Source organism: Anopheles coustani, chromosome 2 (genome assembly GCF_943734705.1).
Source record: "Anopheles coustani chromosome 2, idAnoCousDA_361_x.2, whole genome shotgun sequence".
In the NCBI taxonomy this organism is placed as follows: Eukaryota; Metazoa; Arthropoda; class Insecta; order Diptera; family Culicidae; genus Anopheles; species Anopheles coustani.
This window is the reverse complement of record NC_071289.1, coordinates 47155520-47181084: the sequence shown is the minus strand read 5'-3', so window position 1 is coordinate 47181084 and position 25565 is coordinate 47155520. Positions and strand designations below refer to the sequence as shown.

The 25565-nt window shown below is 40.0% G+C and overlaps 2 protein-coding genes and 1 long non-coding RNA gene across 4 annotated transcripts; 1 reads left to right on the top strand and 2 right to left on the bottom strand.

The window, feature by feature from the left end:
• Window positions 1–854: 854 nt before the first annotated feature.
• On the bottom strand, window positions 855–6370 carry LOC131264463 (armadillo repeat-containing protein 2). The gene is made up of 9 exons (XM_058266764.1): window positions 6214–6370; window positions 5785–6099; window positions 4891–5081; window positions 4683–4826; window positions 4471–4605; window positions 4288–4390; window positions 2531–3414; window positions 1195–1747; window positions 855–1094 (listed from the first exon to the last, which is right to left on the bottom strand). Exons 1-9 carry the CDS (start codon window positions 6368–6370, stop codon window positions 925–927), a joined length of 2652 nt encoding a protein of 883 aa, XP_058122747.1. The 3' UTR covers window positions 855–924.
• Window positions 6371–9798: 3428 nt separating this feature from the next.
• LOC131262532 (zinc finger and SCAN domain-containing protein 12) lies at window positions 9799–14754 on the bottom strand. 2 transcript variants are annotated; one of them, XM_058264563.1, is made up of 8 exons: window positions 14312–14754; window positions 13647–14235; window positions 13243–13581; window positions 13031–13158; window positions 10982–11071; window positions 10805–10894; window positions 10602–10742; window positions 9799–10537 (listed from the first exon to the last, which is right to left on the bottom strand). In XM_058264563.1, the coding sequence occupies exons 1-8, from the start codon at window positions 14450–14452 to the stop codon at window positions 10472–10474; spliced, it is 1584 nt and encodes a 527-aa protein (XP_058120546.1). In that variant the 5' UTR covers window positions 14453–14754; the 3' UTR covers window positions 9799–10471. The 2 variants fall into 2 exon arrangements, with proteins under 2 accessions (XP_058120546.1, XP_058120547.1); XM_058264564.1 differs by having other exon boundaries at window positions 13255–13581.
• Window positions 14755–23658: 8904 nt separating this feature from the next.
• LOC131262593 (uncharacterized) lies at window positions 23659–24349 on the top strand. The gene is made up of 3 exons (XR_009178233.1): window positions 23659–23747; window positions 23831–24179; window positions 24271–24349. It is a non-coding gene; the product is annotated as an uncharacterized LOC131262593 (long non-coding RNA).
• The last annotated feature ends 1216 nt before the right edge of the window (window positions 24350–25565 follow it).

The window sequence follows — 25565 nt, the reverse complement described above, 5'->3', positions numbered from 1 at the left end:
CACATCTTCCCTTTCAGTCTGACACATTACAATAGCGGAGCCGATCGTGTAGCATTCCCACACTGCACAGCAACCCGAATGTGTGTTGGTGCACTTTATGTCGGTCAATCATGTAGAGAATAAAAAGGTCGTCTGTATGAATGCCATCACGCACCAACTGTCAATCGCGACGCGATGAAGTTTTCAGTCTTCGAAACATCCAGCGCCTGAACAGTCGAGTGAAAAAGTGTAAAGTGTTGTTCCTTCAAGAGTGTGTTGAATTTTCAATGTTCATGGCGTCTAAACGGAAACTAATAGGATCCATCAACAAGTCGGGAACAGTGTCAGCTCATGTGCGATCTGGTCCGGGAAACGGATGGGGAGTTCGATCGTCCACGAATGCGTTGGCCGGATCTTAGAATCGGTAAGTAAACAAAGTGGTAGTGTAAAATCATAACCATTTATAACAGCGATTCACTAATTATATTCCTTAGTTTGTTTCGTTCAACAGAAATAACACCGGAGGAAGAAACCGCCCTTGGGAGAGCAGAATGTTGAAGAAGCGGAGGAATTCTACGAAAAATAAAAATTTCCGTGTTGGCGGCTCGAGCAGAATACAACACCGTCTTCTCCGTCTCATTTGACATCCGAAATGGATTATATAGTTGTGTGCGTGCCATTATGGTGAAATAGCACGCACACATTCGTAACCTCTGTTTGGCACTAACACCACCACAAAATAACCGATTGAATGTTGCACCCCACCCCCTTTTTTGGTGCAACACTTTGTCTCGTTATGGAGATCGAAAATTAACAAACGAGATGGTAACGATATGATAACGAGACAAAATTCGCCAGTTGGGTATTAAGGTTCAACAAATTCAACTCTAATTGGTTTATTTATCTTATACATAAATTTGCGTTAAACATTTCGATTTTGATATCTCACCAATGCTTTGTAGCATTCACCTCGGGTGCTTCATCATCAGACATTTCGCAAGGCGTATTCCTACCGGATATGCCGAGCTGTAACCGTTCCAGCAAATCGGTGCCCACTAACGCGAAGTCATCCCAGAAGCTATCTGGATCTTTTCCTTCAAAAAGATGTTCCTCATCTTTGAAATAGAGAAAATGTGGGTGATGAAAGAAGATACAAACAAATTAAAGTACATAAAGTACATACAAAACATGTTCAAACTTCATAATTTAGCGTACCTAGTCCCTCTGCCAAGTTTCCACAGATCAGGTCGATCTCGGGTTGCCCCAACACCTGCAAAAAGTTACCGGTGTCGATTAGATAATTCCAGATTGCCTGGCATGCAATTCCCGCCATGATCCAATCCTTGTTAGCGATGCCACGTTGTAGGATGCATCTCAGCATCGCTGGTCCATCAATTTCACGGAATGTAGTCCTTGTGGTCCAATCGCCGAGGACGTTCACTACCACGCCGCAAGAGGTAACAACTAGCTCGTCACTCGTGGAGGTAAGGCACCGCGTTAAGATTTTCAATCCATTTTCCACACAGAATGTTTGACGCACCGTTCCGGTTCTGGTCATATTTCCCAACACTCTAGCAACTTCCGCACGGGCCGGATTTTTTTCATTGCCCAAAATGCTGCAGAGTGTTCCACAGATGTCTTTCAGGCGGTCGCAAATGCTTCCCGGGCTTCTATGCCCTATTGCCACTGTTTCGGTACTTTCGTAGTAGTATGACAGGTTGTGCAAAGCACCAAGTGTAGCGAATAATAACTCTTCCATTTCCGCCGTCTAGAAATATAGTTCTTATCAAGCACGGGTGTGTGGAAGTTTTGTAAAATACAAATATAGCTTGTGATAAAATAAGAGTGCAAAAAAACGTGCGAGGCAAAATGTGTTCAACAGAAACTGTAATGTGTAATTTCCCTACGTAAATGATTTGATCGATACTGTCTTAACCACCCATACATAGGATTGAAAAGACTAATCCTCTCTAGAGAGTATTTAATTAAAATTTTCCATAAAAGCTAAAACTGAGCGTGGAAGCCTCTATTGAACATTCGTATATCCGCACAAAGTCATATTAAATTTCAAAAGAAACACATGTAAAGACCCGACCATAGTTTTGGAGATAGAAAATGCATTCGCTATGCTATGAGCGATACTTTAGGACCTTCTGTTGTCCCACTACTTCTACGTTCTGAATGTATTTACAGCCATACTGGAAATGGCATGGATAAACAATTATCAAATAATTAAATTTTGGTGTTTCAAAGCTGGTGAAAATTAATTGCAAGCCAGAATTAACATCAAAATTCAAAAGCTACTGGCACTGTAAGTTCTTAAAATGATTGATCTACCAGTTGATGTATTTTGAGTTTTAAATAAAATTCCACAATCTTCGCAGAAAACAAACATTTTTCTTGTTTTCATTTGACCATAATCCAATTAATTCGATTATAATATTGTAATAGCAACAACATTCGTTTGAGCTTATAGCAACCCACTCAACGAATTTAAGATCAAAGTGCCAGTTTTGCTGTGCCTTGTAACGTTTAGTTTAATCAAACTTACCTTGGGTTCCTTTACTTTGAGTAATATATTAAGGAGAATTTCCCCTAAGGGCGACCGTTTGCTCATGCCATACCCAACATCTCCATTGACGCACATATTAGCCACGACACGTATCAGCTTTGTCATCACCTGAACGATCGAGTCTCCCATTTGATTTCTTAAACTGAAGCTCTTGTTCGCGTAGTACTCCAATGTTGCAAGCAAAGCATCAAGGGAAACTTCGCAGCAGTAAAATTGCACTCGTGCGGAATCCCAACGAGACATCACATTACCAAGGATATAACCCAGCCGATTCGAATTCGCTAGTCCTTTCTCTACTGTAGCGCTAGTTTGAATGATCGAACCAAGAAGAATGCCAAGTCGAGAGGCTGTTTCGGCCAAACGCTCGCAACACTCTGCGTGCTCCGACAATACACTGAGAGTACGGATGATATTTGCCTGGACTTCCGGTTCGTCGATGCATATCTCAGCAGCGCGTACTAACAATGGCACAGCTTGTTCAGTTTGCCCAAGATCTAGCTGTTCTGCTTCTTCTGCGTCCGTCGTAAATTGTTGGTTGTTTGGTTGATGGCAATTGCGCAACCCTTGCGTTTCTGGGCTTCCGGCCAATGTTCGCAACGCACCTGAGAGCTGAAATAGAGCGTGCAATGGTGAACCTGACAGTCGCCTGGTTGAAGCTACTTCATTAATTATCTTCAAATGTAAAACCATCAACTGATACAGGCCATGTTTCACCAGACGGAACACTAGGAAACGTTGAGTACTGCCTCCGTGGGAGCTGACATTGGGAGAACCAGTGAGGAAGCGAACGGCACCGTATCCGTAGATGCACGCCTCAGGATCGTCAATAGGCGATGCACGTCCGAGTCCATCCACTAACAGTTCTACGGAAATAAATTGTTTACATAAGTTGTTCGTTGTATTGAAAAAATGAGTAGGTATCTTTTCAACGCAACACTCTATTCTTTGTTACTTTGATTTTTCTAAATGAAAAGTGAATACAAGCTCAACATATTTAATGTAGGTCCGTTTAGTACCGTATTTTATCGAGTATAGTGCGCATACGAGTATAGTGCGCACCTAAGCCAAAACAAAAGTATTGAGGAGTTCGTTTTGGTTACTTGCTGCTTGGGTAACTTCCGAATATAGTGCGCAGATAGTATTTCATAAACCTTTTATTTGAAAAAAAGTGCGCACTATACTCGATAAAATACGGTATTTTTCATGTTCAAACGCTAAAGCTGCATGCTTGTTATTATTATTATAAGTTTTGTTTTTCAAAAAAGCCCAATTTACTTCAAAATAAAAGTTCATATCTAAAAGTAATTGAACAAACATCCAAAACGGTCCATAACATTTCTTAAACTTTTTATGTGGGACTTTGATAAACCGTGTAGAGAAACTTTGATGTTTGATCAGAAATATCAATTACTTGCAAATAATGATAAGTTGGCGTTAGTTTTCAGTTAAAACTTGGACCTTTACTTGTTCTTTTTAACTTTGCTGCCCTAACATTTCACTTACATAATTTTGTATTTTTTATTAATGGTTTTTCTGATTACTGATTACCTGATTATCATCATAGTAAAAAAAATGTTTACCAACAATATCTACCTACCATATATTACAAACCATATGTTTCTAAGATGCTAAACTTATATTCACAAATTTTCAACAACATTTAAATCACTCCTACAAACAAGGCTTGTACGAACGCTGCATTGTGTCATTGTATGATTTGATTCATATATACGAACCTGGAACGTCACTATCTATGAACAAACTGTCGTTACGTTCATTACGAGCAATTTTGAACACCAGTTTGCATGCTCCGGTCAAGTTGCTTCCCGTGACATTTATCTGCAAAGTAATACGTGAATCGGTATTTAATGCGTTAATAACTGTTGAAGCTGACTAAGCAAAAAAAAAATGATACATACCGCGAACACGACACATGCCACAGACAAAAGAATCTTCGGTGAGGAGGATTCAACTAATCCGTACAACGCACCTAAAACTGCCCCTCGCCAATTGCCTTTCGATCCTTTGGTTCTTGCGTATATCTCATCTAAAATCTACGTAGTTGACACACAATCAATCGACCGTCATTGACTCTAGTGTTTAACAAGTTATCCTCGGAAAATATGCTTACCGCACTTATGTAGGCGACTGTACTCTCATCACACTCTTTAAGACCTGAATAAGCCTTCAATATATCTATCAAGCACTCTGTTGACGATTGTACAAGAAGATCGTGTCTTTTACGCAGCAGTTTTGTTTGTTCTTCAACTGTATTCTACATGAGAAAAAAGTCAGCTAGCGTTATTCTAAACGATATTCTGTTCATGCCTCCGACATACCTTCCGTTGGTCAGATCCAGTGTTTGCTGTTACTTGGTCATCGAACGATTGAACTTGTCGGCGTTTCAATGGATGGTTCTTCACTATGCTTTGCAGGCTAGAGGTGTCTGATGGTTTTAACTTTGTAGATGATTTGTTGTTGTTGTTGTTGTTGCATAACGTTTTATTTTCATAATTAGGATAATCTGATACTGAAACAACGAAAGTAGATAATTCCGAATTTTTTGTTGAATAGTAAATGAATGCAGGTTAATAAATACACTTTTACATATTAAGGTACCTTGTAAATTATACTACACAGGATAGACAGCATGAACTAATGAGTTTAACCGCAGAATTTAGAGCCAGGCTCGGGCAAAGCAGTATAAATTCCATTCGCTTACCTGAGGCAGGCTAGGGCAAAACTGTGAAGGGACGTTGGACTGAATATAAAAAAAATAGCATCTTGAAGAAGCAGAAAGCGGAAAACACAAGAACGTATGAATCTAGATCAAGTTAAGCAGAATCCATAAGAAGCCGTCCGGGAGATTATGCAAACTCTTCAGTCATTAGCCTCCAAACGAACTAGTCATCGCCATCTCTTAGTGCACCGCACAGTGGTTTAGCCAGAGTGTCTGTCCGGTCATTCGAATTAGTCATACAGCTCGGTTGTGTTGGATATAAGACGTGAATTATTCTTATCGTAATGAATGCGAACGATTTCGTACAAAATTGTAATGTAACTTTTAATTTCCATTCACCCCTTTTTGAACTCTATCTATCGTGTTACGTCACATTACGTTATGTTAAAAACTCATGACTCATTCAATTGACCTTTAGCTAACGTTTCATGACCTACGCGAAAAGAGAAGCCATGCCAAAGGGTCATGCTGTGCACTGAACCCAAATACTTACAGTTTTCTAGTGACCCCGTCGCCTTGTGAACACAGTGTAAAGCCGGAAGTTTTTCCCTGCTTACAAGAAGAGGCGGCGCACTCCTGCCAACAATGCTGCTTCTTTTATCATCTTTGCCAGCGTTTTCATCAACCGAATCTGACCGTATGGCGCTCGTCTGTATAGGTTCCAATAAGGGCAAGGTGTGGGTTCCCTGTTGCAAGTATTTTAAATTGATGGCGCTTGGTGGTCTGCCGGGAAGTGCGACTCGACCGTAAAGTTGCCTTCGAGATTCTCGCGGAGTGATGGGCCTTTGGGCCGAAACCAACCGTGTGCCTGTACAAAGAAAAGACCCCAAAGCGGACAGAAGCATCGTACAACGGAAAAAGTCACCAATTAAAAACAAATTTTTCCCTTCACTGTGTCTCAAGTAACATTGGCTTTACATACCTCCGGCAAGCATATTTTTCGCTTCACTCACTATCTCTGCACTGGTTTTACGAACTAATCGTCCCGACCCGCTTGACCGCTGAATGCTAAATGAGAAAGGCTCATCTTCCGCATTAATAACCAACGGGTTCAACTTTTGTTGCCGTAAGTTGTTCATTATCCTGCAAATTGCTGATTCCGTATTGCTTATATGTGGTAGGTCCTTATAGCACTATGAATTCTCACATTTCGAACAAATGCATGCTTTATGACGCGAATTACATTTAAGAAACCTTATTGTACGTTGGGTTGAAACTATCGCTTTATTCAGCAGGGGTTAGAAATTGCGTATTGACTTGGAGGTCCGTTCCAATTACATGCTAGAACGCTTTTTTTAATGTGCATACTGACCAAGCATGCGCCAACTTAATGTTTGGTTGCTAGGGTAGTATTTTAAAAACATAGAATAAGTCGGGTTCATCGCCCAACTAGAAATGTGAAATATGACAGCATTCGATTATATTTCGTTTCATAATTTATCATAAGCAAAATCACAGCATCACAGTTGCAGTGCTATTCCAATTTTAACTTGATTTACCTTGTCATCCAGGTGAACTCAAGATAAAAATGTTAACAGCATGTAAGAGTCAACATCAATACCAAATATTCGCTAGAGATTTTTGTGTTGCATTCAACTCATATGACAGCAACTGGCTAAAGTAAGATTCTGTCAAGAAAATTTCTATAGGATTCAATTTTCGAGACCATATTTCTTCATAAATGGTTCCCTTCCCGATTGAGCCACCGCCGAGCGGTCTCGAACCGACGAAACTGTATCCGAACCCGCATCCTTCTTCTTCTTGGCGTAACGACCATGTTGGTCATGCCTGCCCGTTAAGGACTTACAAGACTTTTACCCTATGTGTACGTGGATAGTCAGTCCTCTCGTACAGGGGAGCGTCCGGTTTCGGTTGGGATCGAAACCCACGCCGTCGAGGTGGTGAGCCCCGGCGCTCATGGGCCGATTTTCTAACTGGCGTTACCGCTCGGGTGTCGCGGACCAGCATTCTTAAATTTACTAAATCAGCACTATGGCATTAACTGCAGCACTAAAATTACTTACGTATGTTATAATTTATACAAAAAATATATGCCCTCTTGCATGAACGTGTATATTTTTGCGCAAAATGTAACAAATTTGCTAACATCAATCGGGCGTATTTCGCTAGAAATATGAATATTAAAATCAGGATCTTTGTGCTTGACATTTGCCTAACACCCTACTCGCATCATTCGTACTTTTCCAGTTTCTAGCGAAGGCTATAATGAAGAGAAGGGTAATTGAAGCACTGTATAAAAATATTGTTAAAACATGCCAAATCAACTCATACTGCTAGCAACATCGGAATAACATGAGACAACATATCTTTGACACACGCGCGCGTAAAAGTGGAAAGTTGATCTTTTTGTAGGACCTGCATCAGTCGCTCTTGTGCAATCACGTGGCAGGCGCCTCGAATTCATCCATTGATGATTTTTTTGATGCGATCAACTGTTTCATGGATAATATGAGGAATCGCATACGGATTTGTTTAATTTTAACTAGGACCTAGGAACTGTAAATTAGTCTGGGGGAGTAACGATCGTTTGTACTGATTATAACAACAATTAATTTCGACGAAAACGATTGACAAATGCATCCAATTAATCGAAAATGAACGCTAGATGGCAAATTAAACGATGGTTAAATAAACAAATCCATATGATATTTCACCTAATGTTTGCTTAATTTACCAATCCTGGAAAGTGGTAAAGCCCCTCTATGTTGGACAAGAGAGATAGACAAGTAGGAGAGAGCATTTTTTGGCCGCGCACTCCAGAGAGTGGTTCCACGATTTCTATCTTTTGGAAGTTGTGCTAACCGCTGTACGCAAGGCAAAGAGAGCTGACTGGTATTTTTTCGTGAAGGGTCACTTTGATCCCACCACTTCGTGATTTGCTTTGAAGTTTATGTGTTACTTAAGATAACTCCGCCATTCTCAAACCCATGTTGGGATAAGAGGTGGGACTCATCATCATCATCAATAAAATGTGTATCTACCAAAATTAAGGAAATGTTTCGGTAATAGAAATACACCATTCGCTTTGCTTTTCACCATTTGAGTTTTATTAAAAGAAGAATGAAACATTCTGATAAAGTGATTATTTACGCCACTATTTTCGCAAAGCCTCTTAAAAAGAATTTAGCTGCAAAGCAACATTGTGCGCAAAGAAGATTTATTTGAATAATTTAATTATCTACAAGACCCAAACATTTTCATACTAACCCAACATTATTTTAGTCTAATACAGAAAGCTGTGTTTTTTTAGCTTATGTGATATTACCATAATATACAGTATTTGCCAGTCACTAAGAACACCTTTAAATATGATTGAATTCAGTAAGGTGTGCCTAATGACTGTATTTTATGCTTTAAAATGAGACGTTGAAAAAAATCTTAACTATGATTTGCTATTTATCGATTGGTTTTCCCGAATAACCAAATCGAAATTTGAAAACAAATACGAGGGTTGCCTTTTAAGTTTCAGGATTTCGAAAAACTGGTGATGCAATCTACCAACTAACAATGTTATCGTAAAGTTTGACGTTTTTGAGGTTATCCGTTCTCAGAACGTTTTGACATACGAACGCTATTTGTGTTGTTAAAAAATGTTTAAAGAATCAATCGACACGAGTCTTTTTTGAGAGATCTTCGCTTCTTCAGGTGTTGAAAAACGTTGACCTCAGTTTATTTTTTACGTACGGGAATTAAAAGAAGTCATTTGGTGCTAGATCCAGGACTATATGGCGGATGACCCATCAAATCGATGTTTTGAGTACTCAAAAATGCAGTTGTTTGAGCCGATGTGTGAGAGCTCGCATTGTCGTGGTGACGGGTGATCCGGGTCAACGGCGGTTGAATTTCCTGATTTCTTGGAAGACAACTGGCAAACAAATTGTTGTGTTCCACTCAGAATAGACTGTTCTGCGTTGTTCTAGAGGTTTGGTTGCGATATATCCAGTTTTTCAGAAAAAAAAACATGCGACCATTTGCTTGGAAGTGCTTCGTGCGTGAATTACTTTGGTTGGATTCAGCTCATCTTGAAACATCCACACAGTCGATTGCAGTTCGAATTTCGGGCTCATTCGCGTAAATCCACGACTCATCACCTGTCACGATATTAAAGACGAGTTTTGAAGCACCGCAATCGTATTTTTCGAGCATTTCTTCCGACCAATCGACACGAGTCTGTTTTTGAGAGATTGACAAATTGTGTGGAATCCAACACGAGCAATTTTTTTTTACAGTTAAATGTTCATGGAATATTAAGTATATGCTGGTCCCAGTAATACCTAAGGTTGTCTCTATCTCACGATAAGTCACATGACGATCTTGCAATACCCATTCACGCACAGCATCAATGTTTTTCAGAACAACAACTGATTTTGGACGACCTTCACGAAATTCATCTTGGAGTGAACTCCGGCCACGATTTAATTCTCCAAACCATCGATAAATATTGATCATCGATGGAACTTCATCGCCAAAAGTTGAATTAAGTTCATTCATGCACTACTGCTGTGTCAATTCACGTCGAAAGTTACAAAAAATAATCGCACGAAAATGTCCACGACCCAATTCCACAATTTGGCGGACATTGAAACTTCAAACATTTTTTTAACAACACAAATAGCGCTCGTATGTCAAAACATTCTGAGTATGGATAACCCCAAAAACGTCAAACTTTACGATAACATTGTTAGTTGGTAGATTGCATCACCAGTTTTTTCAAATCCTGAAACTTAAAAGGCAACCTACGTACTTAGTATATAGTGTTTGCTCGATAGTTATGTTAGGTTTTAGATATCGCCTGTGTCCGCAGAGTCCATAGAGTATGGATATATCTAAATAGGTAATGTGGCCTCTTATGACAATCATTGAGCCACATGAATTGCACCAATCGAAGACGAGTTAAAAGAAACACAGTAATGAACGAACTAATATGCTCATGTTTGGCATACTAGCCAAGATTAGCAGGTTAGATCTCGAAACCTGTTCGATAAGCTCTGTTATATGCTTTGTAATTTAAATCTACTACTGTATCTCTTCTTTTGTAACCCCTGTTTTCAACAAACAACTGTACTAGTGAAAATTTGAGCCAGTATGCATTTACCTGTTTACCAACATACGTTTTTCCGGCTGACCAAATGGCAGGGTATACACTTAGCACTCATTGATTAACTGCTGGGCGAATTTTTTTTGTTTGTTTTTACTTTGATCCCCAAATGTTGCTGGATGTGGTTCTAAAAGAGAAACGTTGGGTTATAACTTAAGTCATACAATTTAAACATAAATAGTTTAGCTTACATTCAGTTCCGACTCGTGAAAGAACGCCTTATCACAGTGCGGGCATTTATGACTTCGCTGCTTTCTGTGACGTTGCTCGTGCATATTCAGCTGATACTTGGAACTAAATTTTTTCTCGCACATTGAACACTCAAATGTTTTCTGCAAACGATAGATTGTTAGAAAATGGTAAAGCATATACACAACACCGATTTTCAGCATACCTCAAAATGTGTTTGTCGATGTCGATAGAGTATGGATTTTGATTTGAATTCCTTATTGCAAATGCTACATGTTGGAGTTTTATTCACCTTCTGGAAAATTTTAAGAAAAAAAAATTCATCATACGTCAATAATCACATTAGCTCAAGCAAGTCTATACCGTTGGAAAATTATTTTACCTCGTGTGTTTTCATGTGCATGCGAAGCATTCCAGGCCCGCGGAAGCTTTTATGACAAATTTCACATTCTGGTTGTTTTTTACAATTTGCCTGAAATAGAATAATAAACATACTATTAAATTTTCCAAGTTAATGCACATCGCTAAATCTTCTATTATATAAAAGTCACCGTTGTCTGTATATATATATATATATATATATATCTATATATATATATATATATATATATATATATATATATATATATATATATATATATATATATATATATATATATATATATATATATAGATATATATATATATATATATATATATATACACTTATATATATATACATATATATATATATCTCTTATATATATATATATATATATATATATATATATATATATATATGTATGTATGTATGTGATCGCATCACGCAAAATCTACCGGGCCGATTTACACCAAACTTGGCAGGAAGGTAGCTAATTTTCCACGATTGAATGATCTGATTTTCGTTTGTTGATATCTCCAATCCTCCCTACCCCTCCCGAACACCTACCCTCTAAAATTAATGAAAAACAATTATAGCTCCACCATTAGTGATTGGATTTTCATAAAAAATGATAAACATGCTGCTTACGTAGGAACATAGCATGGATTAAAATTTCATCTTTCTAGGGGAAGGGGAAAGGGGGGCTCCCATACTACCCCCTACCCTAAAAAAAGGGTTAAAATGCAATATGGGTATCAATTTCGCAGTATTTATGGTTTCTGAATCGAATGGCGTCACTCATAATGTTCAATCTTAGCCCAGTCTCCCTTTACCCTTCTCCTCTTCAGTAAAAAATAGCAATGCTCAAAACTAAAAATGTTAATTCTTATCACACGTATGCAGCATTTTTTTTCTAATACCCTCCTTCCCTTTCCCCCTTCACAATACAAGGCACACAATACATAGGTATACTTTCCCCCTTCACAATACATAGGTATACAAAAAGATGAAAAATAATAATAATTCAACAATTATGGAATGGATTTTTACAACATTTGGTACACATACTACTTCAACATGTAGCCATATTGTGATAAAATTTTATCCATTTGGCGGAAGGGGTAAGGGGGACTACCATCGTACTCCCTGGCTCAACAATGGTTACAATGCAATATGGGTATCAATTTCGTACAATTTGGGGTCACTAAATCGAATGGTCACAGTTTGTGTGCTCAATCTCATCTCTCCTACGTAGCAAATATTCTCAATTACACAAAATCTGTCTAATCAATTCAATCAAACATAATTATAAGAAAGCCAATTTTTCAAGTTTGAAATGTCCAACATTCTTATGCTTCCTTCCTGCCTACAACTTTCTATCACTTGAACGATATAAAATATCTAAAAATTTATGATGACATCCACCTTACGACAGATGCGACGGGTTTAAAACAAAGACACTATTTGACACCGTTAATATCGCGGGATGATGGTAGAAGTGCTCTTAAATAATCGTCGATTATCTGTTGTCCTGGTCCAACAGAGGTTTGGGCACAGTTTTTCTCATGCTTGCTTTAATAGATTAATTTTAAATGCTTGCACTAAGCTGGAAGCATAGTTAGGTAATGTATGCAATATGTATATTTACATGGTTTCGTCGACTAAAGGTAATACTAAAATTTTCAGCACATAGCAAAATTTAAGATTGTTAAACTGAAAACTGATACTGAATGCAAACACTCTTCCGTGTGGAATTTATTTCTACCCGGAAGAAATCGGGTTAATCAGCTAGTTTCTTTATAATTATTAGATAAAAGTCCACTTTTCATCTTTGTTGTGTAGTCTAGATCACATTGTATAATCTACTCTTTCTATTTACAAGAGTCCTGCGTAAAGCCAGGTTTAAAATAAAATGTTTTAGGGCAGTTCATGATCATAAAAAGATGAGTTTCAATAACAGAGTTTTACCACATTTCAAAGAGCTTGGGATTAAACACGTGTGTAAATTGTGGTGATGAGCTCATTCAATCGTAGAGCAGGAAATAATGACATTCAAGCAGCCATAATTACCTTAATCCAATTTGCATGTGAAGACATGTGCATTTGTAACCATTTGGGCTGATTGAATTCCTTATGGCAGAGATTGCAGACGTACCGGCCTGGACTAGGACACGATGTTTGGAACGTGACGAAATCCGCTGTTGATATAACAAAAATAAGTTAACATTTTTTTAAGCACATTTTTTAAATGTCTTAAGCTGGCAAGAAAAACATTCTATTACTTGTGTCCGCACCTATCTGTTTTTCCTCTTCGTCTGTTTCTTCGCATTCCGTCTGGGCGTAATATTCTATCTCAGTGTCATCGATTCCACCGTCCTCTTCTATCATTTCGTCGGTTTCAACTGTTTCATCATCTGCTATCATGCAATCGTTGTCGTCAGGTTCTTCCAACTTTTCTTCCTCCATGTGCGCTTCTTCCTCACTGTCCTCTAACTCTATCTGCTCAGGTTCGTGACTTTCCAAGTGAGCGTGATGATGCATCATATCCGCAGGATGCATGTGCAATGATTCAGCAGGTAATGCAGTGTTTGGGCCAGTTACCATCACTGGCATCGATGCTACTGTAATGGGAATGAAAACAGATTATAAAGGTTCCATATACAAAACTAACAGCAACAGAAGTTACCGTTTTCGAGGTACTGTGCCTCAGTTATTTCCGGTTGCACAATGATTTCACAGCGATCGTCAGCCGTTCGCTGTATTTGTAAGACGTGGGCCGGGTGTCCGTTTTGTGTTATCATTTGCACAGTATTGTTTGGACCCTGTATAAATTGCCCAATCGAGGTAGCTTGAAACTGTGGGGTCGTTTGTATAATCTGCTGTCCGGTAGCCGTTGTGATGATATGGCCAGCATTAATTATCTGCGCACCAGCATTGATTAATTGTGCGCTGGTCAGTATCATAGCTGGCGCGGCTACTGGAGCCTCAGCTTGGATGGCTTGTACGTCTGTTCGCTGAATATGGAGTTCATGCAACTGTTGTGGTACTAATGCTGGCGCCATTTGTTGGAGTTTTGGTGGGCTTAAGCTCATTTTCGGCATCTCTACGGGTATAACATCTTTCGGTTCTGGTTCCTCTACTACCGTTATGCCTTTGATATACTGTCTTAACGCAATATCAGACTTTTCCACACGCGTTTTGAACGCATGGCATCTGCTCACCTGATGTATGCATTGCACGCAAATTTTGTCTGGCCAGCCGTCCATATGTTCAATCTAGAAAAGATTTATACAAATTATCATCTTACTACATATAACTTATCATAGCAAGGCAATTATGTATGCTACAGACCTGTATTTTAGCAATTTCCATGAGCATTTCAGCTACCATTTCCCCGAACAGGGGTCGCATTTCTTTTTTCACCACCAAGCAAATGCGACAGATCTTATCTAGCTCGATATTCTTCACCGTTAATTGTTCCATGTCGGTCATGTTATCGGATTCACTTTCGCAGAACTTGTCCCACACTGTTTTGCTTTGCAGTTAAACACTTTTTTGTGAGGTTTTTCTCCGACAGTGCACGCTCGACACTGGTGGTCTACACACGCCCTGCGATCAAGCTGTTACTCCGGTTCGCAAAAGCATATAGTACATCGTTTAGATAATACTGATACATTAAACTCCGAACTCCTCTACGACAAATAGCAGGGACACCAAGTTTGCAGCATTTATCGACAATTTTATTCTACTCCTCGATGTAAACAAAAGTAAAAACTTTTATCAATCGCAAGTTGGCAAACATGGCAGCGTCCAAGATTACTATAGCGAAGCAACACTTTATTCTCAAGGTTAGTTCAAGTAGAGCGGTTTGACAGACGATCATAGCCCAAGCGCCATCTTGGAATCCACAGTTCCAAAACAATCATTGGCAGACAAATACCCCCAAAATGATTACTACTCAGGTGGGATCATTCCGAACAAACGAAAAGGATTTGATTAGAAAAATAAAGGAAAAGTTTGACAATCGCTTTGAGTTAAGCTTATGTTTTCAATTTGCTGGTTGTTGTTTCCAATAGTGTGAAAAATGCCGTATTTTTCTTGTTCAGCTACTTTTTGCCAGAATAACGCATGGAATGAAAGAAAACGTGGGGTCGATGTTATATTCCATCAATTTCCGGCAGAAGATGAAATGAGTCGTAAATGGTTTCAATTTTGTAGTCAAGAAGAGAATTGGGTAAAAGAGTAAATGAGGCCCCGGCCGCCATGTTTTCGATCGTGGGTACACCTCTTGTGGACGTTTAAACTGAATGTATGCAATTGGTGATACATTAATTCGTTAAACTCAACCTACGAGTATTTGAACCGTAGTGTGTACCGTTAATTTCGGCTACGCAATCAATGTAGGGGGTGCGGTATGAGGGGGGCCCACGGGCCCCCCTTATTTCTCAAAACTATAACAAACTCTCTTTTTCAGTAGACCTAGCGCAGTCCGCTCGCTGCGCTCGCTACGGGCGCGCCGCCGTTTCCAACTCATTTCTTCGACTAAACTCATTGTTTCATGCTGTCCATCATGTGTGGTATAGTTTAGTTACTGGTAACTTACAGTAACTTAACACCTTGTTGACGGGAGACGAAGATCTTCGTCTGTTTTTGACTTAACGTTGAGGACGGAAAGACGGACATGTACGTTGTACACATACCACCTTGTTGGCCCCGGTGACAGCAGCTAGTGTTGAGAAAAAAACGCCCGTCAACAAAGTGTTAACATGTAAAAGTATATTAACCTGCATTCAACCTCCACTGCGTGATTAGTTTAAACCGTTATGTTCTTTTAAGCGAGCCGTTAGCGATCAAATATTTGAAAAGTATGCATGCGTCGCGCTTTGCATAGCTTCAGGCGCTTAATGTGAACCAGTAGGAAGAGGAGAATCTAGCCCGGGGCCTCATTTACTCTTTTACCGAGAATTGGATTCCATCTAAATCTAGTGCTGTTTGCTCAATTCATTTTACAAGTGACGATTATCAATTAGAAAAGTCGCCTTTGATGAAACTAAACAATAATTTTCGGAGATTGAAACCAACAGGTATTTTAAATAATACTAAAATAAGCATAATGGAATTACAATTTGAAACAGAGCTGGTCGGTATAGCCAATAAATATCAATTTCTAAGCCTTTCTCTCGAACTTTCCTCTATTTACACTTGGGATGTGCACATACGCCGGACACCCATATATCTTCAGGTGTCCCAAATCAGGTTTCCTTCCAAACCGTTTTTCTTACGGGATTGAACCAACAGATCGCGACGGAAGTCTATTTTGCAAGTTTCCGGCTGTAATCACCGCCTCACCCCAGTACCGCTTGTTCAGACCTGCATCTAATAGCATGTCCAGGTCGTCCCCATGTCGTCCAACCTCATTCACTATATCGTGGATCGATGGCACCAGGATGGCTTCGAAATATATATGATGTTCTCAGTAAAGTTGTGGCCAATGATATTTTGTCGGCCGACAGGTCCGCCAATTTTTCTGTAATTTTTCAAATTCTAAGATGATGAAATGAATTTTATTATTTTTCTTAGATGAAAGCCACAACACCGAGTTTATAAAGTCCAACTTTGTTGACAAATAAAATCGGATGCGTCCATCCGATAAAATCAAATGATTTTGATTTTATCATGCGAATAGGCCCTTCCAGACGATGGCAATCTTTTCGGCAATCTTTCGCACACATTCAAACATGATTGTCAGCCATGTGCAAAAATGGTGGATTCTGTCCATACGATGGCAATCAATGTTCATCAATGTTTCCAACTATGTTCAAGGTTTCTAAACATTTTTTATGGCCTAAAGTTATCTTGGTAAAATATGTATCAATAGATAGTAACAACAAATGGTAACTAGTTAACATCACAAAAGTGAATTTAATTAGTGGCATGATAGAAAAACTGAACCAACACTTGCCCACATGAAACTGACTCGTTCTACTTAATAATTTACTTAAGGTTCGTACAGGATATAGCTTAGCTTCGTTAACTTGTTGAATGCCAAATGGATCGCTACCAACATTGCTCGTCAATGTTCCTAGCTTATCCATTGACCCATGGATAGCTCGCTAATTCGTTCGGCAATGTTGCTTGGCACACACATACAGTCAACGAAATCGTGTACGAATACGGTAAACGTCAACATTGCCGAGAAACATTGCTGTCGTCTGGATGAACCTAAAGCAACCCGTAGACGTTGCGAACTTGTACGCGCGAACAATTTGACAACCAGGCATTGCCTATGTAAAGGAAAGGAAAGGAAGATATAAGAGGAAATCTTCCTTTCCTTTCCTTAACATAGGCAATGCCAGGTTGTCAAATTGTTCGCACGTACAAGTTCGCAACGTCTACGGGTTGCTTAATAAATCGTGCGAACCTTGCCGCTGTCAAATCCCATACCGGGCCGCTACACGAACCGAAAACTCCAACCGAGAACTCAAAAACCGTATAAGTTTACGTCAAAATCTTCTCGGTTCGTGTAGCCGCGTTTTGTGGTACCAATTCTGTGAGCCACGCTACACGAGCCGCAAACTCAAAACTTTGCGGCGCAACGAGGTTTTTGTTTTTGATTTTTCAGTTAACTCAAAAATCTTCCTTCAAAGCAAACAAGATCTTATTTCAATTCACACAAAAAGTAAAAGATGGATAATCTGTTGAAGTGTGGCTAACTACCCTATCGCGGGTCATCGAGTTGAGTACCCAAAACTTGCAACAACGCAACAGGCGTATTGTGCGGAGGCAAGAAGATGGTAACCGTTTGCTGGACAATACTGTAGCAGAGCAAGCAAATGAAACTATAATTAACTTTCTTCGCATGAAGAAGGAAGATTTTGATGTTCTCAAGTTACATAAAAAGTGGTAGAATAAAATATTTTAATCTTTATCATTAAACTTTTTGAAACTTTTAGATTTTGGAATCAGTTGGTGGGCCGGACTTTGCGAACCCCTGATCTACAGTGAATTTATAATTGATATTCTAGCTATAAAATAACAAAATATTAACTAACCGTAACTACAAAAGAAACACGTAAATTTATCACCATATGTTCGTTTATTTTGTTTTTGAGATTTGTTATGTTTATATTTATTTCTTTTTCGTCTTCTTCTTCTGACGCATTTGAGTTTTCGGTTAGCTGCCAAAAACTTCTCGGGTGCAGTTTTCAGCTCACGGAGCTGAAAAGTTTTTGACGTAAACTTCTCGGTTGTTCCCCTCTTCTCGCCGAGAAGTTTTTGAGTTTTCGGGTCGTGTAGCGGGGCTCATACATTTTCGCCAGTCAAAACCAGACGTGGTACAGACTGACACTAGCCTAACCGTGGAACTATCCGCTTGCTAACACATGGTTGTCCTTTTGTTGGTAAACAAAACTCAGAGTGATTGTCAAAAATCAACTTCAATATGGCTGCCACTACCAGGCCTTTGAGCTCACCTCCTTCAGGACCCACCTTGGTCTGTACATCGTGTGATTGAAAACATCGCCCCCATTAAAACACCGCGCATTGTGTACAAAACATCGCGTGATGCCGTTTTTGTCACGCAACCAACATATTTCCCGGGTTCCATCAGAACTCTGATGATACCATGAAAAATCCCAACTAACAATTGACAAGCATCTTTGGAACATTCTGTCTGATCTTTAGAACGTTTTTCCACCTTCCAATAAACTGCTACATTAGGAAGTGTAAACCCAGCCGTTTGAGTTTTGACAACTCATGGAGGCGGCCATTGTTACCGACGGTCAAACCCGGTGAAAAAGTATAGCGATATGAAATAAAACAAAACGGTGAATTTAAAATAGTTTGTAGTTCCACTTGACGATCTTGCATCTCCCACTCTTTGGGATCAGCCACTGCCCAACTAACAATTGACAAGCATCTTTGGAACATTCTGTCTGATCTTTAGAACGTTTTTGCACCTTCCAATAAACCGCTACATTAAGAACTGTAACCCAGCCATTTGAGTTTTGACAACTCATGGAGGCGGCCATTTTTACCGACGGTCAAACCCGGTGAAAAAGTATAGCGATATGAAATAAAAAAAAACGGTGAATTTAAAATTGTTTGTAGTTCCACTTGACGATCTTGCATCTCCCACTCTTTGGGATCAGCCGCTGTATTTCCACCGGTCTCGCTTGTCATTTAGTTGCAACTATTATTGTCCAACCTATTAGAGGGGAATATGGATCATTTTGTTCAAATCTTTTTATAACTAGTATTGTTACTTACTTGTGTTGGTGTTTGCTGCTTCTGAGACTCGAACTGCTTGGGACAAGAAGAGGTATGTTGTTGTCGGCTCACCAAATCACATGAGCCACGCTCCGCTTCGACGATTGGTAGCTTAATTGACAATATCTATCAACAAACATTTTCAACAGGTGATGACCACAGTTGGCACAACGAAAAGCACCAGCCTGTAAAAGTAGCCGCAATACATCTGTATGTATCTGTATGCTGATGCACTGCTTTTGCTTTGATTCATTATATGCTGCCACCAAACGATTAAATTTTTCTTTTTGATCTTGGTTTTGCAGGTGCGTTTTGTGGATCAAAATTTGGTTGCTTGCTTTGGGTAATTCCGTGGAGATTCATGTCGGCGCATCACTTGGTGGAGCATCATTTTCATTGTGTGTTTCATTGATTTGGCTACTTTTCCAAATCCGAATGGTGCTTTTCATAATTCCATGGAATGATTGTGAATTGAAAACTGAAAAGTGATTTGCTATTGGGTTTTTTTTAACTACACTATTGTGATTTACATTTTGTTTATTGGTTTCTCTAGTGTTTATGTATACTAATTAACGATATTTCTTTTATGTGTAGAAATATTTGAAAGTCAAACTCTAATTAAAATGAATCGGTGTCGTTATGGAACGAAAAACCAATATTTTGTATTTATTGTGTATGTTGGATGCCCATATATGTTACATGTTTATATTATTCTTTTGATTGATTAGTAGTTTCTTAACTTACTCCACTAATGAATGAGATTAACGTATAAATAGATGTTGACCCTCCTCATCTACTTCAATGGCCGCAAGCTTGTATTTTATTTCCCTGGTATTGGTTCCACTCAGTGAGGTAAACAAACCTAGTCAAACATTTAGGCCAGTAGGTTCACATAGATTAACAAACGCCCTTCAAAATCAATGTGTGGGAATTCAAATTATATTCGCCTTCGGTAGTACAATTTAAACAACCATGTTTCTCATTGAAGTTTGTCACACCTGAAAACGGACGTAACAAAGATGAGTAAAGTAACAATTAGAGAGAAAGAAAGTCTTACCTTTAATAAATGCTCGTGCCGCTGCATCAGCTATAATTGCACGAACTTTTATCTCATGTTACACTTCGTTGATGATGGCTCCGTAATCAAAGTCGTTAAGCTCCTGCAGACATGTCTTAGGAACTCTTCGACCCTTAGCGGCTTTGACGAGCCGCTGAAGATTGCCACCGAGCCACTTCTGGTAGCTCATGGATGTTCATAAGAATCGACCAAAACGTGTTCAGGCCACGTCTGTGTAGTGGCAACCCATCGATACATAAATTTAGAGATATCGACATTTCACATTGCTAGAAATAAATAATAATTCAACATCACGAATGTGTTAGCGCATTCGACTAGTATTTCAATCATCTTACCTGAATCGTTTGGACAAACTACATAGGATGGCTTTGTGCCAATATAGACCACCATTCACTGCAATAATGTTCGCGACGGTCTTATTAGATTTCAAAAGAGTACAATCGTTCTTCGGCAGCTGATTCTCTCGTAAAATATCTAATATCTTGTTCACAATCGAATTAAACAGATTTTGAACAACTGCCAAAAACCTTATACATTCCTCCATCGTCATGTTGTACTACTATCTAAGCTATCTACACTGCTCACGTTATCCGGTAAACCATCGATTCTTGAGATTTCGTCTTGACCGTGATCGTCTCCAGAACGCGTTTCTTCTTCCGAGGCCTCCTTCGACAACTAGATCGAAGACGATCAAAGAATCATCATTAATCTCTAGCTGACCCACACTGGTACTAGGAGCTTCTAAAATAAATAATCATTTATTTAAATTTCGCATTCAAATATTGAGCAGCACAAGCACAAACACTTACGATCCATTCCACAAGAATGTTGGCTCTCCTGATCAAATCTTTTCCCATTCACTTTGTACAAATTACCTGAACGCTTAAGCTGCCCTAGAAAGTTGTTTTTGTATGCCATTTTCACTAGTTATGGACACCACTTTTGATAAAATCAAAATTTCCGAAGTGCTGGAAGCTTGCAACGTTGCTTCCGATTTTGTTTACAAATTTGTGTGATGCGGTGGAAAGGGAGAGGCACAGTGGAATTGCTTCCTTAGTCGTGCGCTCTCGCTCTCGCACATGGTATAAACATTGAATGTTCCAAAGATGACAGCTCGTGGTTACCTCCCAGGTGACAAAATTGACGGTTATTTTTGAAAAATGCAGTGAAATTGCCCTAAATCCCACCGATGTTTGAATGTATGGGTGCGGAATTTCGTATCGCCGTGTACATACACGGACTGATGAATGTTTTCTTCTTGAACATTTTTCTAAGCTGGCTGTGCACCAGTTTTGAGCTGTCATTGGTGTTTTCATTTGGTAATGTGACTGTGCATCGTGCGGACTTGTTCAGCGTAAATAAAAGATGATAATCTTTATTAATCACACATGTTTTCACGGAATAACATGAAAAGAGGTAAGAGAAGCCTTTTTCCGGAAACATATTTAGCATCATCATCATACGTCGGTCGAATGTAGGTGTTGAATGAAAAAACGTCAACAAACCAGAGGTTTGTATCAAAACTTGTTGACACGACGGGAGTGAATAAATCACAACCGTTGAAGGAAGTTTTGTTTAAAATGTTCCATCTCTTGAACTTCATATTCGATATAGGGTTTTTTGAGAAGTAGAACTTCGCACAACGAACTTGGTGGCTTCGGGAATTCTCTACAAACTCGCAACAAACAAGGAGAATGTGCTGATGAACGATGTGATCGCCATCGTTAGTTCGGTGCATATCTGGGTGAAATTCTGGGCACATACAATACATCAGTACGATTATCAAGGACGGTCGGAAGTATTGTCGGCGTCACGTCAGTAGATGTTGGACGTGGTACAGGAGAATTTCGCGATAGGTACGGCACTTCCGCCGCAGGATACCAAAATGGTACTGGAGTCACTATTGACAAACGTGAAGTGTTACATCCGAAAAGAGTTTAACATTGAAAAGGTTCGTAAGATGCAGGGGACAAGCTTATTCATTTTCCTATTTTTCTCGTTTTGGATTTCATTTGAGCTCACCCTTACCACCACAACGAAACACGAGGCTACGGTTGATGACACTTTGGCGCCGGGGAAGCTGATCAAGTTCATTACAGATGCTAAACACAAAGTGAAATTCCAACAAAAAAATGCTGTCCTGCGATTCTACGATCCATCACTTGAGTGCCACAACCTTTAATCGGGGTTGTTTTCCTTCACGCTGCCGTTCGAGCTGGAGCCGCACGTTATTTTGGGTTTGCGGGATCTCGTCCTTGGGTCCGACACCGAGATGGCATACGCCGGGGCACTCTGTTTGATTTATCACACCAATCTGGCCAAACTGTCACTGAAGCTTGAAAATGCGCGACGGTTGATGACCAACACTTTTACCAAACCGAAAGCTCCGCAGATGATCGTGAAACAGATTGGCTGGCAGGAGTCGATTGCTCGATTGTTGAACAAAAATCGGATGGAAAACCGCGTCCACGGAGGCGCGAGGGAGCAAAATCAGGGTAATATTTTGATCGACATGGATGAGGTGGTCAAACGTGAAGGTGAATCGTCGGCGATCAATGGTGCTGGCGACGATCTGATGCGTACACGTACACGACGGTGGCGGTAAGCATGGACCGAAATCGTTCATGTCTGAGGAGGCAATGGTGATCAAGGAGCAGGAGGATACGGTGTAAGATGCGGTGGTGAAGAATATCACCTCTTCGATCACTTCCGTCTACTTGGTGACAAACAGGACGCGATCGGTTCGCTAACGTTCGCTAAGTCGTAAGAAAAACTCGTCGCTCAGCAGCAGCAGCGAGGAGAATGTTTCCTCTCGATAATCGGGTAGGTCGGTGATGAAAGATGTTACTTTCACAAAGCGTAGTGAAAAGTTGGATAGCAGCGCTGGAAACAGTGTCGAGTCGCCGGGTGTGAAGTACGCTGAAGAAAATGACGCAGATAACCTCTTGTGCCTTGTAACGAGCAGTTTGTGGCTAGGTCAGACTGCATTAGCTTAACCATGCTCGCATCGTAGTTTGCGCTTGCATTCTCGAGATGGGTATTTAGGCTGGACTGATCGATCTTACTTGTCCTGCGGCACCGATAGAACGTAGCCCAATTGCCCTCTGGCATACGATCCAGTGGAAAAAGTATTCTATGAAGCTACACGACGGAGTGATTTCGCTGCACTGTCATGGTACTCCTGCACAGCATCAGCAATGACTGGACTGAAATGTCCCACCTGCGTCTCTTTCTGCGAATAACATATTTCCACATCTCTCTCGATTCAGCCGTTTGCACTGTACCAAAAACAACATTGTGGTTCGAAGATAAACAGAGATGCGACTCTAATTTTCTCGACCAGAAGGCGGATTAAACAGCGAGTGGATCAGCAGTATGAAAGCCAACAACACGTTTACCCAGGGCCAAGCAAGATTGTGATGAGGCAGTTTATCGATTATGGTAAGTTTACTGATTTATTTGCGTTATCGCTTCAGCACTCGATAATTTTTATTTGGAAAGTGTTATTTGCAACCGTCCAGCAGGTTTCAACAACTAATGCCGGAAGGTTTCTGCATTGCTCGTATTGACCGTGGTGGATCGTTTGCTGCTTGTAGAGGCTATGATTTCGGAAACGAGACAGGACATACAAGCCAAAATAATGCTGGAAAGCCAGGGTAGGCCAATATTTCCAGTGACTGTATCGACGAGGGATGAACTTTATGCAATGATGATGCAGACGCTCTGTTCGCCGCAAGATGCAGCTAACCCTATGATACAGGACGAGCAGCAAGCTAGGAAGCAGGTTTACTCCATGGTAGCTCGATAAATGCAGTGTTTGCGATTTTGTTGAATTCGAGTTCATCGGGGAAGATTATCCTGTTTGCAAGCAAGGTAAATGTAAACAGGTAATTTTTTGTATATTTGTACTTTTCTATATTTACCTTTTCGTATTTTTCGTTTCATGACTACGAATTGCAACTAGACGGTTTTTGGAACACGCGAAGAAACTATTCCAGAAAAACTGCTGAGATTGTTAAAATAAATCCTCTGTTTGAATTCGAATTTATATTTTGTTTTGATTTGATGGCTTTGAGCTGTCAGTTCCGGAGTTGGGATGGAAGGGTTCAATTTATAATAGTAAGGATCGGATCAGTGCACCCACGGTGGGTTCATTTTTCACGCACACACTTGCAATTTTGGCTTAATAAGTCTGCTATTAATCTTCTATGCAGCCCCTTTCTAAGCCTGGCGAAAATTATCTAAATCGTGTTTTCTGTCACTTGGGCTGGGTTGTCCTCCACTTGTGTCATCAGGCCTCGGGCCTGGGTAAAGGGAGGACGTTTTTATATGGGAGCTTGCACGCGGTAGAACGATGGAGGACGTTCGAGTAGTCGAATAAAAAAGCAAATGGGGATGTGTGCGTGCATCAATTTGTGCTATTTGAGAGTGTGTGAGTGAAAACGAGCAGCCCAGGTTTATGTATGTAGTTGTGATACGTGGTTTCTTTCGGGATAGTGGCGCAAAATAAACATGTCAGACTCCAATTCGAAAAACTATGAAAAATTTATTTAATATTCAAATTTTTGATTGAGGTTTCATACACTTTACACAAAAATGTCCGCCGCATACTCAAGGTAAGACAGCACTCAACACTTTTAATTATTAAAGTCTAATAATACTTACGGTACAAAAATTACAGTTGCTTTTATCACTAAAGGAACCCGGCACTCCAGGGCCACCGGAGATCGCGAAGGAGTTCCATGCCATCCGCAAAATGATCAGCCATCTCGAAGTGCGAGCCGATCTTCCAAACAGCCAGCTGGAAGTCCTTCGTACCCCGATATTAAAACTTTCCATCATGATGGGACAACTCCCAGCACTTTGCGTCAATCACTTTAGTCTTTTAATGATTCTTTTCTCCTTAAACTTTCGGTCCGCGCCGTTGGTGCACAACCGTGTTAGTCCGACTTGCTCTTGACTACAAATGGCGCTTTGGACTTGTCAAATTTCCGCCGAATCGTCGAGCAATTCTAGTACCAACACAAGGAAACACACGAGTGTACAGACACGAGCTACCATGTTTCATACACCATGTGGGATTGAAGCGGTACGTTCATAACACAGAAGAGGAAGATAGCAAAAAATAGCCTGGGCGTGTAAGGGAGAAAGCATGCGCCGAGTCTTGTACACAACATCCAAAGTATAGGTCAGGAGTGGTTGCGGATGGAGGAAAGTACTCGAAATCGCCTAGCGGGAAGTTTTTCCATGGCAGATTGC

Excerpts from the sequence above, each read along its gene's own strand:
- LOC131264463 (XM_058266764.1), bottom strand. The coding sequence starts at position 6,370 with ATGAACAACTTACGGCAACAAAAGTTGAACCCGTTGGTTATTAATGCG. Across the intron at positions 4,827-4,890 it reads CTGGATCTGACCAACGGAAG|AATACAGTTGAAGAACAAAC; the intron begins GTATGTCGGAGG and ends TTTCTCATGTAG. Across the intron at positions 3,415-4,287 it reads CATAGATAGTGACGTTCCAG|AACTGTTAGTGGATGGACTC; the intron begins GTTCGTATATAT and ends TTATTTCCGTAG.
- LOC131262532 (XM_058264563.1), bottom strand. The coding sequence starts at position 14,452 with ATGACCGACATGGAACAATTAACGGTGAAGAATATCGAGCTAGATAAG. Across the intron at positions 13,582-13,646 it reads GGCACAGTACCTCGAAAACG|TAGCATCGATGCCAGTGATG; the intron begins GTAACTTCTGTT and ends TTCCCATTACAG. Across the intron at positions 10,895-10,981 it reads TGCACATGAAAACACACGAG|AAGGTGAATAAAACTCCAAC; the intron begins GTAAAATAATTT and ends AAAATTTTCCAG.